Source organism: Chaetodon auriga, chromosome 1 (assembly GCF_051107435.1).
Source record: "Chaetodon auriga isolate fChaAug3 chromosome 1, fChaAug3.hap1, whole genome shotgun sequence".
Lineage (NCBI taxonomy): Eukaryota > Metazoa > Chordata > Actinopteri > Chaetodontiformes > Chaetodontidae > Chaetodon > Chaetodon auriga.
Genome location: NC_135074.1, coordinates 27,399,586 through 27,414,344, shown reverse-complemented (window position 1 = coordinate 27,414,344; position 14,759 = coordinate 27,399,586). Strand labels below are relative to the sequence as shown.

The following is a 14,759-nucleotide window of genomic DNA, read 5'->3' as shown; positions in this document are numbered from 1 at the left end:
ACAGGCAAGCTTAAACTTCCACTTGATTTGGTTTCACGCGCCGTAAATTAGCAGCATCTAAATAAAACTCGCGTGGGTTTTCTCGACGTCTGGATACCTTCCGAGGTGTAATCTTTATTAGGTGCTAAGTGTCTTGGCCCAGATGAAAGCGCAAGACATCCAGTGGTTGTTAACAGCGGTGCCAAGTCATCTGCGAATACAGTGGGAGACTGGTTTCTGTGTCATTTCACAGGGACGTCTGGTTCTCAAGTCGGCCATAATTAATCGATTTACTAATGAAGTTACGGTATGTGCAACTCTCGACATATCCCTTCCAGTATCTCCCTGCGCCTGTCAGTTTGTCAAGCTACAGCTTCGGGGACAGCACACATGTCAGTTTATCATGCCAGCCCTCCTGATGCCTGCACTCATAAATACACAGAGTGATGGAGGGAGAGGAAAACCAGGAGGCACAGTGAGCACTCAGACAGTGATGAGGCATCTCCATCTCTCAGTGGGGGTCTGGTACCTCTGATGGGAGGGGAGGACAGGACTCTTCTGTTAGCTGCCACAGGTCTAAGAGGAGGGAGGGAAAACTAATGGCAGCATGGCCGGATAAAGGGGAAGATGAAGGGAGAGGCAGAGGGATAGAGGTAGAAAGAGAGAAGCGGAGAGAAAGAGGGAGGCATCGAGAAGGACTGCTGTGGCTTCAACAAAAGCCTCAACATACGCATTTGCATCAGAAATAGTGTGTCACCTTTCTTTTGTCACAAACCGACCTGAATAATAGCCGGGAACACCAGCCTACAGGATAAAGAAGCAAAAAATTATGTTGCTACGTTGCACAGCATCAAGCGACTGATGTTTTAAAATGTGTTATCTATTACCCGGAGCTGGCTAAGGACTCAGTGAAAGGTCTACCTCTCAGTCATCATGAAATTCACTTGCAAAGTCATGGCTAAAACAGCATCAGAGCTGGGAGCTCGTGGATCCAAACAAGCTTTCAGGCTCTCTAGTGAAGTACTTGGCTTGGGCACTAGGAGGCAAAATGTCAAAACATTGCTCATGTGAGTGGTGGGAATGGAGAGGAGAAGAGAGGAGAGATGGGGAGACAGACAGCTCAGACAGGAGGCATACTGACGGGAGCATATGGAAGGAGTTAACACAAGTATTCACATGGAAATGGAAATGCATCTATCTTGAATTTATGCAAATACGAAAAAGCATAAAAAAACATACTTAAGAGCACAAAGCAAAGTGAGTGCATGCACTCCTCTTTTGTTTGCCTATGCTATATGCAGATCTGTCTGCATTTGTCATATTAAGCTTTTAGGTGCTTGAATCTTAAACTTGCCTATTTCGACAAGCGGGCATCCAGTAAGTGTGTGCTTTTGCTTTGCAATTGTTAAAATAGGAATACGTAATGGTGAAGAACATGCAGGGGCTTTTCTGCTCTCTTATGAATGTCACTTTCTAAATGTAAATATTATATACACAGCTTTCCACCTCTGGAAGGCAAAAACGGCAGCCATCCTAAAAACAAACTATTCGTTTCAGCTCCACTCTGCATCTTAAAGAACTACAAAAAAAGCAAACACACTGTGACCGCCACCTTATCAGACTTCAGTCACTCTCAGTCTTTGTAGTGTATACGGAAAGATGACAATCACACAAACAAGTGCTTTGTCTAGGCATAGGTTACAGATGTCAACATCAAAGTTGAAAAACGCGAACTGTTTCCTCTCCAAGCCGTAATTGCCGCCTACTACCATATCGCACATAAACACGTAACATAATCATGTGCCTGGAAAGGACTGCAAATTGTTGCAGCGCATTGTCTATAGATGACATGTGACGATAATCCCTGAAATAGCATATCTTCTGCAGCTGACTGACCTCCCTCATGATCATCCTGATAATAAGGTCTACACGTGGGCAGCGAATATCGAAACTGCCAGCAGGGAAACGTTCACGATGGCCATTAGCGGTCGTAGTTGTAGCCTAGAGAGGACAGAACGGGCCAATCTGCTGGGAATTTAATAAAACCTCATACACAGTACACATAAATGAAATCAAATTTGTTAGTGAGAACATTTAGTAGAAATGAACTAAATTCAATTTAAAATCGTTTTCTGGGAAAAAAAAAAAATCCACCATATAACGCGTCATACATCCATCATCTATAACCGCTTAACCTTTGGAGGGTCGTGAGGGCTCAAGCCAATCGGAGCTGACATTGGGTAAGAGGCTGGACACACCGCTGACAGGCCGCCAGTTTCCATATAATTATATGTGAGAAATTATTTTACATTTGTCAGTGGGGAAAGTCATACCAAATTTAAGTATTGCTTTCCGTGTCTGAGGCTAAACGTTATGACAACAGAAAATAGCACAAACTTCCAGCACTTCCAAACGACGACAAGTCTGAATGTGGCAGTTTTACATGGCACATTAAGAGGCACTTACTCGGCCTGCATTACACTGCATAATTAGGTCCCCATGAGGTCCACTTGTGGCATTTGTGCTCCTATTTACCCACATCTGTTTGCAACTAGTTGACCCATATTGCACATGGCTGTGGAATGTCCAGGAAAATTGTTCGAGACTGCAATCTGAGGTCCTATTTTTAACCTCCACTCGCCAGGAAATCTGTTTTTCAGGGTTTTAAGACTGCTGAAGCAAAGTGAAATGATGTGTTTTCTCTTCTGCAGCAGTTTGTCCACGCACTACCCCTTGATACAAAGCACATATCACTATAAATAACTGTCAAGATATTGTACATACGCTAACAGCTGACCTTTTTCCATTCCAAACACCCACAAGTGGGAATCATCAGTGGGGCCACATTTAACTGCAGCTGGCAGTGTCAAGATGCAAAGATTATGAGCACTAATGAATATTAGCCAACTTGCAGCTGGCTGGGTGTTTAGATGCAGTTCACCCCCATTGATTTCCCTGTTGGGCGAAGACAACTTTATCCCTGTGGCAAGTCCCTGGCTTATCTCCCTCGACTGCAAGGCAGCCGGCAGACAGGGGTGCTTTCCTGGCCCCGTTTCAGGATGATTCAAGCCTGGCAGGTGTGAGCGGGATACCTGACTGAGGCGAAATACACAGGGGCAGCAAAGAGCAGGAGGGGCGTTTGTGTACAGACTGGGTTAAGAAGTGGACAAAGATGCCCAGCTGTGAGGGGGCAGCCATACAGGGGGAATATTGAAGCCAGCACAATTGACATAAAGCCCAGTGCGTTGGATTATCACAAAGAGCAGGTGGCTGTGAAAGACAAAGAAAGAGAAAGTGAGAGGAAGTGGCAGAGAGGTGGCAGATGGCTGTGGAAATGACTGTGTCCATACTGAGCAGCAGAGGAGGAAAATACAACAGAGGAGAGACTCCAAGGGGAGAGATGCATTTCCTCTTTACGTCGCAGAGCCATACCCACAAAACACTACTTGCTGTAGAAAATGAGCTGATTTCAAAAATGTTCGCATTGATTTGCCACTGCACCTTTGAGAGAGGAAATTACTTTGACACAGTGAAGCAAGCAAGAATAAACAGCATCACTGCGACTTCGGTTATTTTCTAGATCAAGCATCTGAGAGTAGGATGATGACCGGATAATGAGCTGATGAATAAACAGGAAACAGGAAACTTTCTGGTGGCAAGCGTGTTTGTTTTAGTGTTACTGTGACCAAGACAGACACGCTCAGAAAAGTCAGAAAGAAAAAGATTCTCTGTGATATTTATGGATTAAACAGAGATTAATTTCTTCAAAGCCTCACTCAGGGCAGTCCCCGTATACGAGGCCATCTGCCTCAGTAATTCATCCCATTCATCAACTCAAAAAAAAAAAAAAAAGACTTGGGGCCATGTAAAGTGGCAAAACCCTCACCAATGGTGTCAAACACAAACACACAATGAGCTGCAGGTCATCATTATTTCTGACTTCATGTCCTCCAATCAGAGGGGGCTGACACAGCTGGGGGGCCAGCGGTTGGACACTTCTATGCTAATCCATTAGCCACCTGCTTCAAGAGGGGGGGAGGTCACGCTTGATTAGATTTTGCTGTCTTCCCCAATAAAATGGGAGGGTCTGAGGCTTCATCCACACTAACGCGTTTTCCTTTTAAAACTCCTAACTTTGCTCTGTTTACACGCAGCGTCCACACCGCTCCAGGGTTTTAGAGACCTTACAACAGACTTTTGGGAGCGCTGCTGACCCCGTTTTGGTTTGAAAACTCCAGCGTTGCATTACTGTCGGCACCGGTGTAAACAGAGGCTTTTGGAAATGATGACACTGACACCCACGTTCGCTTCCTGATTGGATCTTATCAGTCACAGCGTGTCCTTCCTTTATTCATCACATCCCGTTTGTGACAGAAATCAAACATCAGCCTGTATTTATCTGTGAGCCTTGACTACCAGCGGTTAATTCAACGAGGATAACAAATGACAGGTGCTGCTGACCTTGTGGTCTACGCTGGCTGAAATTCTGCAATTTATCATGCAACCACTGCCTTCATGTGCAGGAGGCAAACACTAAACACGTGCATGTCCAGTGTGTGTGAGCGGTCACGTGACATGCGTTTTCAGGCACGTCGTCTGGGTGGAGACTATTTCTGATTGTGCACTGAAACGGTTGTCTGGATGGAGATTGTTTTTCATTCTAAACTGAAAAAACAATGAAAGAAAAGTGGGGATGTAGCCTAACTCGACTGTACAGTCCTGCCATATTAGGATTGTTTTACCTTCATTGCCCTTGTCGTTTTATTGTTCCTCCATTTCCCACCTTCTCTTTTATTCAGTTAATGCTTTTCAGTGAAACTGTGTCTTGTTCATCATTTGAATTCCTTGTTGCTCTCTTGTTTTGTGCAGAGGGTTTTACTAGCCCCCTGGGTGGGACTATGATTATTATGACCGTGCAAATGATCTCAAATTTAAGTTGGATTACATTTTCTCTAATGATCAGAGGTAATGAAACAAAATTACCTCAAGAACTGGGATGTTAACAGCATTTTCCACATTTGCTTCTATTTTTGGGCGCTCCAAGCCACTGTCCTTGGTGTCTGCTTTTGCTGTACACTGCACTCAGCAGCTCCACTCTGGGAATTAGCATTCAAACCTCTCCCTTGGCTTTACAGGGAAACGTACAACAAGAAAGGCTCTGCTGCAGCTATCCAGGCACTCGCACTTTACAAGCACATGTGTTCACGTTTAGGTAAAGCTTCCTGCTAAAAGACGGCATTTACATATCCAAGGGTGCTGCATCAAAGCAAAGGCATTGTGTGAAGCAACTTTCCAAAAGTCCTCACAACATTTCTGTAGCACAAGATGTGGAATGGACTGTGTGCAAACCAAGCACCGTTTGCCCCAGATACAGCTCTGTTCCCTTTGAGTCACCTCTGGTTTAACAAGATCCCAGTGGTTTCATTTCACTGTTCACTACACACTCTCAAGCACTTCTCACACCCTCACAGATGTGCAAAGGCTCGAGGATCCATCGAGGTGTTTATAAATAAGGCAAACTGTATAGAGAGCAGAGGACCCACCCTGTTACCAAGCTAACTCGTGTTTTTCAAGCCTTTGTTGAAAGAGCATTTTTGCAGAGATCGCTTCTTTCATTGCTCTCAACATTCCACCGGTATTTTCTGAGCTACAGGTATCTACTTCTGTTCTGTGTTTTGTTAGCATTCAACAACCCCGGCTCCCTTTACTGTGATCCATATGAGGCTGTTAAAAGCTGCGAAATAATCCCAAGGAGCGCTGTGCTGTAAAAATGCAAAATGGATCACACAGGGTTAATTTCTGAGTTGCGGAATGAGTTTTATCTAGTTCACTAACTCATCTGATCTGCACACAAGTGGGTGGTCCTGCTCAGTGGCGTACCGTGATCTAAGATGATGAGCTGGGCGCTGGACTGGATGTTGCCTGCATCGTTTTCTGCAAGGCACTGGTAGAAACCTTCATCTGACTTGACCAGACCCAGAACCTGCAGGTTGTGCTCCTTCTACAAATCAAGAAAGAGGGAGGAAAAAAGGAGGAAAAACAAAGAGAAGCAGTTAATAATGTTCCAAGTAGCTTTGAAATCTCAAACTCTTTACCATGACAGTGTAATGATGCAAAACCACGCAAGTGCTGCTGATAGTAAAATGTCCTCAGTGCATAAAAGCTAGAAAGGCACCACTTCAGTGATAAATCAACTTACAATTATTTTGAAGTAATCACTGGGGATCACAGCGTCTCCATTCTTGACCCATTTGACAGTGGGAGCCGGTGATCCTGAAACCTCACACTCAAACACGATGTCCATGGACTCATGGGCGTAAATGTTGGCTGGCTGCTTGACGAACTGGGGAGGAACTGTGGAATGCAGATAATAAAAACGAGTCAAGGAAGGTTAAAAAATAAAACATTACATTTAAGGTCAACACGCAGTGGAAAATGCTAAAAAGGAGCCAATAAGACACGACTGAAAAACATCTGTAGGAGTCATCTTTTCCTTGTGAATTTCAGTAACCAATTTGTGAAAACTAACCAGGCACATCACAGTGATCACTGCCAGGAAATGAACAAGACCAAATGATGCTTTGCTTCCACTTTAACTGCCAAATTGCCAGTTAAAGGAGGGTGGAAACAACAACAAACAGTATCATCTGACAACAACTTATCCAATTATCTTCTTCGCCATTCACACAGATGTGACCTGTTCAACAGATGGTGACACTGAATCATTTGATAAAAAAGTTCAATAACCTCTGTTCTTATTTATTAAGGAATCGGTCCAAAACAACAGCCGCTCTGGTAGCGGTACAGTGTGTAAGCATGCTACACTAGCAGAGCCGAGCACTTGCAGATCTCCCCTAGTCCTGGTAATGAGAGCCAGAAAGGAGTTATTTGATCTGCTGGGGCGATACAGCGCCTCATCAATCTGTCCTGGAACAAGGTCACTGGGAGCGCAGGGCCCAGGCCTCGTCCTCTCTCTATAATTGGACTGTATGTGCATGTGAGGAGAGACAGAGTAAGACAGACGTGTGTGTGTGTGTGTGTGTGTGTGTGTGTGTGTGTGTGTGTGTGTGTGTGGGTGGGTGGAAGTGTGTGTTTCTGTGCCTTTGCTGCCTCTGTGCATTCCCTGATAAACGGCGACCTCGCTGACCACAGTTTAACTGACTGTATTGTTAGTGTGTCTCAGCGTGTCGAGCTATGCCATCAGCCTCATGGGCTCTCTCACAGCTAGTTATTAGCATCTATTTTGTGGCTATTCACTTGGGCTGATTGGATATTAGGAGCAGTAGATGGATTAGGTTCTTCTCCGGCTTTGTTCAGCAGAGTAGCAGGTTGTGAGGTCAAGTCCCCCTCATCTGCTTGATGTAGCTGTGGCTAATTTACTCTAACATGAAATTGCTAGTTAACACATTAGGCCTCTTTCTGTTGGGACATGCTGTTAGCAACAGCATGTCTCCCAAATTATAGTTATTCATAATTACAACCACTAAAGGAAATATCCACTGTGTACACATTTCTCTACCAATAACACACTCAATACACCAAGTAGCTGTGCAGCTACAGGACACACTGGGCACTATAACATGTTTGTATTTTTCTGACCTTAAAATGCACTTTGCCCATCTGTTTGGTATTTCCGTGCCCTACACAGAGCAAAGGTGGGAGGAGAGGCACAACTCAACAGAAGTTGCACACAAAGAGAGAGCACAAAGCCATTCCCACAAACTGCTTTCTCTGTATCCTCATCTAAAAAGCCAGGGGCAGCACCTGTGTGTGTCCTCGCTGAGGACGTGCTACAGCAGGATTACGCCTGTCAAATGTTTTGTTGCATTTCACAAAAGACATTTCCACATCACCCTCAGGACAGTTCTGTTAACAGGATAATTGTGGGGAATTATCAGTGTACGCAATTACATAAACAGCTTAAGATTTGGCAGCAATATTGGTTATGATCATGTGAATGAAGACAAAAACCTGAATGGTACTTTATAAATAACCTCAGCTAAATACACCGCTTTCAGGCTGTGTGCCCCAAATTTTTAAAAAGACTCAGAGTGTTTGGCTGTGAATGCTTTGTGACTCTTGTGCAGTCAAAATACAGACTCGTACTTTAAGTTGGGGATTTCGTGTCACACACATGGCCCGCTGCTCACTGTTCTCATCAAGTTGCCTTGCTAGCTGTATTTATAGGCCCATACGTTCAACTTCTTAATGACAGCTGCAAATTCATGTCAGTCGCACAGTCAAAAGGTATTCTTCAGCAAAAATCAGAATTCTCCAACTTCACGAAAACCTTGGTGTTTGATTTCCAAATGCCAGTTTTCCAACCAAAACAACCAGATCGTACCACAGAATATCGAAACCTTCCCTCGTCTTACTTAATGAGTGTCTAGACTTTTCTGTGAGCCACTGTGCAAATATTGACGACTGTGACAAGGATGGAAATGAGGATGGTGATGCTTTTAGACTGGATCACTGACTGACTGTCAAGACAACCATCACCCTTACTCTGTCTATGTCTGCGTATACGTATCCGTGTGTGTGGGCGCACATGCATGTGTATCATGTGTAGCAGTCCCTGCAGGAGGTTGTGTGAGCTGTGAATAATGGGTTTCACAGTGTGGTGTCCCCTGGATATTTGCCTGTAGTAGCTGTGCAGCAGAGGCAGGTGGAATCTTTGGTTTACTTTGGTGTGTCAGGGACACAGTGTTCACACACCATTCTCTGTGTGTGTGTGTGTGTGTGTGTGTGTGTGTGTGTGTGTATGAATTGTGAGCCATGTGTGAATATGAATAATTTTATGTGTCTCTGGAAACATGTTTCGTCCCATTATTACTGGTGCTATATGCTGAACGTAATTGTGTGTGCTTCCTTCCCTGCAGGCAATATGTGTTTGGGTGGATTCTGTTTGCATAATACAAGTGTGTGTGTGTGTGTGTGTGTGTGTGTGTGTGTGTCTGTGTGTCTGTGTAAGTGACTTCTTATGTATGTGAACATATGTTTCTATACATCCATGCTGTCTCAGTCTGTGCACATTCATTGTATTCGTTTGGGGGTTTGCATCACATTGCATTGCAGTGTCTTTCCATCATTCATACTGTACGTGCATGTGGGTGTGTGCACGGTGTGTGTGTGTGAGTGTGTGCACGCAGGGCCCCCTGGTGACGTTTGCTGGTGACAGGATTTGATGGTGACTGGTACCCTGCAGCTCTCTTTATCTCTCTCTCTCTCTCTCTCTCTGCATTACACCACTCAGTCTCCTATTTCCCTCCCCAACTCTTAATCTTCCTATAACTCCCCGTCTATCTCTCCATCTTCAGCCTCCGCCTCGCTCTCTATCTGAGCAGACATGCACCATTTTCTTTAAATGGAGTTCAGACATTTGGAACCTATTGGACTGGGCAATGAGAAGAAACGCCTAAATATACCAATAACGCCTGGGCGGTGGGGATTGAGGAAGCTTTCAGGACTCAACAGAGCATGACATGCATGGGGGGGCTGTGTGTGTGTGTGTGTGTGTGTGTGTGTGTGGGCAGCTCTAAATGCAACAGGTCTGATGAACTTCCTTAATTGGCTTTTGCATAACAACGTACATGGACACCTTGAGCACAGGGGTTTCCAGATTAAGTCTTTTTTTGTGGATCCGGTCAGTGACGAAGAGGATGAGTGATCAGTCCTAATGCAGAGCTGAGCATGTCCTGTCATTAACATATGGATGATGTCACTAATGCCAAGTCCATGTTTTCCTATAGTTTACAGTTCACAGACAGACAGATGCACAAGTCCACCAGCTGGAACGTCTCCAAACAGACTGACTTGGAACATAAAAACCACTCTCTAATGAAAGAGAAATCCAGAGACAGAAAAACAACTAAAGAAATGCAAAAAAAGGGGAGGAAAAAGGAGGGAGAACAGCCGAAAGAACGCCGATGCCAGTTCTTTGGTCTGGTATCATCTCTCTAGCCTGTAGCTTAGTAAAAGAAGCTTTAATGCAGATTTACACCGACTCCAGTGAACTACTAAAAGAGGGCCATGAAAAGGTCATGCGTGTGTCTTACTGTGAGCTTGTTAAAACAAAACCTAGGATTCCTAGAGGGATTCTGGGCAGATTACTTTACTTAAAGCTTCACTGGTAGCCTGGAATAAACTGAATAGAGACATACTGAGAAGAAATAAGTCCAGTCTCCATGTCTTGATACCAATAAAAACGGTGAAACATCAAAGTCAAAAAGCTGAAGAGAGCAGCTGTTACAGTTTTTGTGCCTTTGACTTGCGGTGACGAGTCAAAAGACAAAATAAATTACTTTTGGACATACAGCAGTCATTTATTAAGGCCTAAAATAAGACTGTTGAAGCTCAGGGATCCAAATATGAAAGACATTTTCTTCCTTTGTTAGCTTGGCCAGAGTCCAGTCAGCTTCATACAGTTAAACAATAGCTCTTGGGGCAGTCAGGGTTTACTCTGCGGGCAAGTGGAGCTCGAACTGTACTAATTACCCATCCTGCTGTTCCAAAGATAACAGCTTTACTCTTAATCCTGGCCAAAACAAACAGCTTCAGCAGTGAGGCAAGAGAGATGCTCGGTGCTTGCTTTCCTTGTCATTGAGGAGGACATAATGTCCTGTTAGAGGCAGCGTCATAGAGGGAGAGTTCAATCACTGGATGTTAGTGTGGACTCCCTCTGATGGTTCTGAAATTACTAGAATTGAGTAAAAGCAGAGGCCTGACATTGTCCATGAAATGATGAAACAAACCTTGCTTGATGGTTTTGTTACGGCAGACAGAGGATTTCAAGAGGCTTCCTCGGCACAGTGCTTTTATTTTGGAGACCAGTTGTCAGTGGAGTGGAGCTCCAAAACAGATACTACTCAACCTCCTATTGGAATCGTATTGAAAACATCACGCACTGTACTATTCACTTAAGAAGTGATTATAAGAGAATTCCTGTCAATCTGGTGAATCAATCAGCCGGTGTCATGTTTCATGTAAACTGAATTATTGACATGGAAATATTCTTGTTAAATGAAAGCTGCATTTTAAAAAATGCTAACACAATGCTGCATAACGATGCAATGAAATCAAGCCTAAGGATAATAAGTCTGAAATGTAAAATGTTGGAGTAGAAGCAGGTTTGTTTGTCTTGAATCTTGATTCATTAAAAAATTTTGGATTTCTATATTCTTCATAAACAAAAATGAGTGAATGCATTTTTACTGAACATGCTACATATTGATATAACATTCCCCTGAAGATTATCAACAATCCCAGTAATAACTGGTATATTCGAGACCACTAAGGAGTTTCAGACTAACAGGCAGTCACAAAACACACAGCCAGAATCAAACTTTCCTGAGGAGTGACACCAAAGTGGTAATGTGGTGATGAATGAGTGTGTGCATGTGCCGTCACTCTATAGATCAGAGAAGTGTGAATGTGAGTTAAACAGTTGGACAGGATGAGAGATGCCTGTCAGAAGCTGCTGCCCACTCAGACACCTGATGAAGTGGGCCGAGCTGGGCCGGGTTCCCCACAGCAGATGCAGAAGGATGAGACAGACGAACAACGGCTCGAGCACAACAAAGCACTTAGACTCGATGTAACACAGCAGAGACGCACACAGTGCTTCCATGTTCCTGACGCAAATGTGTCTATCTGGGATAAATAGCAGACTTTGCCTTCTCTTTTGTCTGCATTCGTCTGTCGGGAATCAGACAGAGACACCTCCAAACAACTCACCCAACCGGTTGAGATAACACCCCCTATGAAAAAGGGAAAAAGGTGTGTGCCTGAGGGTGTTGCTCCTTATCAGCTTTGTGTTCTTTTAATAGCTAAATGGAAAGTTTCTTTTTATTTCGGCCAGAAAATAACTGCTTTGTGCCACTGGAGGGAGGGCAGGAAGATGGCGTGCCGAAGTAAAAACAGACTAAAATATCCACCAGATCTTATCAAATCTGTAATTCTTCCACGAGTCATTTACAACTATTCCTGTCCCCAGCTGGAAAAATACATTGAGCATAGTTCAGAAAAAGATCTCTCTATAGCAGATTCCACTGATATGTTAATGGATGCTGCACATGCTTTGACTTTTGTAGTCACAGTCACATGTCTTTTTTTCTGGTGGAACAACGTGAGCTGCACAATGTCAATGTCTTATTTTTCTTGCTATGAAAGAGCAAAGGTGGAACTGCAAGCTGAAATATCCACCACATACAACGTTTTTTATTTTTTTATTTTTTTTCATGTTATTGTCTATTTTTGCCCATTTCTATAACAGGGTAAAAATCCCTCCTGCTGTCTGTGGTTATAAATCTCCTCGGCTCATAGGAAAGACATGGAACTTTTACAGGGGGCAGGGATTTCCTGCAGGCAAGTGCAGCACATGGAAAGAACAATTAAGTTGACGACATGATAGCATGAGGGCACGATAGATGGGCCACTGACTCGAAGCCCTATAAAACTGGAGCCATACATGTTTGTGGAGAAACTATTTCTGTCCTGCAAACACACACACACACACACACACACACACACACACACACACAGAGAGTCCAGGTCTGGGTGGTGCCCCTGTCGCACAAGACCATAATCAAAAGCTGCTGCCTCCTCTGGCCTCATTTATCCTCTTGCCAGCTCTAATAGAGGGTGAGATGTCACAGCAAAGTCACAGTGCACAGAAGACACACACTCACACAAACACACACTGTGCCTGCGCTCCTGGATGTGATGTGAGTGGAAGGGTGAGCTGAGCGTTACCGTTCACGCTATTGTTTAGAGTCGGACATCTTCAAAACTACTTGTCAGGAGTTCTACTGCAGAAGAACAAGTTTTGCCATTAGCCAGACTGTACTTGTGTTGCACAAATAACGGCTCAAATCCTCTTTATCTCACTGGCACTTTGATTACGTTTAATAAAAAGACACGGCACACACACTGCTTACCAATTGCTTGGTTCTGACAGTCGCTGACATTATCTCCTCCAAAGCTGTTTGTACATCATTTCACACTGCAAAGACATATTCTTGTTTGTTCGGTTGTTATGTTTGTTAAGCTTTGCGGCCGGCACAACAACCATTTAACTGTTCTGATAGTGTGGAGCGGCATCACTTCTCTGTCCAGACCCTAGTTGGAGTTTGTTAATTCTGAGGGATTAAAAAATCTCTGCCGTAAAAAGTGGCATTAGGTTCTGATCAGTAGGGTTCACTGCTAAGTTACCTTGAAACTGAATGTTCCTCAAGTGTAAATGCCTTTGTAAATTCCAGAAATGGTTTTCCCTTAAAAACTGCATTTAGGGACTATTATGGCTGAACACTGGTGAGATTCTTTAAGAGGATTGCAGCTTACTGGTTCCTCACAGAATCACATATCATACCATGAAACATGATTTCAACCACAGAGACTTAAGCGAACTGAAGAGTCACTGAGGCGGATTCAATGTCTGAAAAACAGCTGAATCTAAAGGAACGCACGATTATATCAGAACATCATCTGCATCAGCCGACAAAGGCTTTAAAATGAAATATCTGTATGAGCAAGAAAGGAGCATTCCTGCCGATATGTCAGGCCGATAAGATGACGCGTCGATTATGCGCATGCGACGCGAGTGTGTCTGTGGTGTGGAGGTTTTCTGAAGTGTCCAAAACGGATAGCAAAGATGCTATTTGTAGTGAATGCTCAGCGCCAGTCATGTGAGGAGGACCCAAAACGCATTCCTTCAACAAAGGAATACAAATTTAATCGTCCAACTTTAGAGCTGTCATCCAGATCAGTACAACAAATTTGTGAGGAACAATGATAAAAAGCAAAAACAAAACGTCAGCAGTAGTTTTCTTGTTTTGAACACATACATTTAGAAAAGTACTGTGTTCTGCGTCTGCCAGTAGGCCATCACAATAAGAGCAGAACAATATGTTAATTCCACTATAGCACAGACTCAGTGCTTTCTGGAATGAAGGGGGAAGAAATACGTGCATATATCGACATCAGCAATCAGCCCAAATGAGTTGGAAAATAACGGCATATCGGATATCTGCAAAAATCCAATACTGTGCATCCCTACACATTTGCTAATGAATGCATACAGGCGTATAGAGTAAGTGCATAATTGACCTTGTGTGGCATCATTATGTATGCATGGCTGTGTACTAGTGTGTGAGCAGACACCTGCTGCAGCCCCAATGCATCTTTCCTTCCAGTGTGCCCCAGCTGATCACAAAGCCCCGAGCTATCTCCAGGCGAAACCTAACTATGTTTTACCATGTCTAATCCCTGCTGACTCTCTGCATCCTTTCCCCAGCACAAACTGTCCAGTGCTTATGAAAAGCCACTAGCCGTAAACACACATTTTTTTCCTTGTTACTGCAGCAAAAGAGGCCCCGAAGTGTTTTAGAAGGAGTCACTCATAAGAAAAATTGTTTTGTTGTTAGTATAGATTCACACCACACTGATTTGTATGAGTGTCTTTCATAAGCGTAACGACTTCTTGAGGCAATCAATTGGCCTTTTGAGTGTCACTTCTGTTGTCAAGGGAGTAAATCAATGCCACAATCTGGTTTCTTCATGAATCTGGATGAAGCAAATACAATTAGAGCCAGGAGTCTACGGCGTGGGATCTAATCAAACAGTTTTATCGTATTACAATGACGGATGTCTTTCAACAATATTTCAAGAGCGCTGATCAATCGTCTACAGTCCTGTCACTCTGGAGGTGGAGGCTGGCAGGGGTCAGGTCAGAGACATGAGGGATTTCAGTGGGACAGACCTGAAGACCGAAAAGGAGCAAAGTC

General features: G+C 43.8%; 1 protein-coding gene across 15 annotated transcripts in view; it reads right to left on the bottom strand.

Moving 5' to 3' along the window:
- The window catches only part of neo1a (neogenin 1a), a 151,593-nt gene that overhangs the window by 41,965 nt on the left and 94,869 nt on the right, over window positions 1–14,759 (bottom strand). For all 15 annotated transcript variants that reach the window (XM_076732746.1, XM_076732692.1, XM_076732737.1 and 12 more), the window contains exons 6-7: window positions 6,179–6,333; window positions 5,860–5,980 (exon numbers count right to left, since the gene is read on the bottom strand). In XM_076732746.1, coding sequence (XP_076588861.1) covers window positions 5,860–5,980; window positions 6,179–6,333 — 276 coding nt within the window. The remainder of the gene's footprint in view (window positions 1–5,859; window positions 5,981–6,178; window positions 6,334–14,759) is intronic.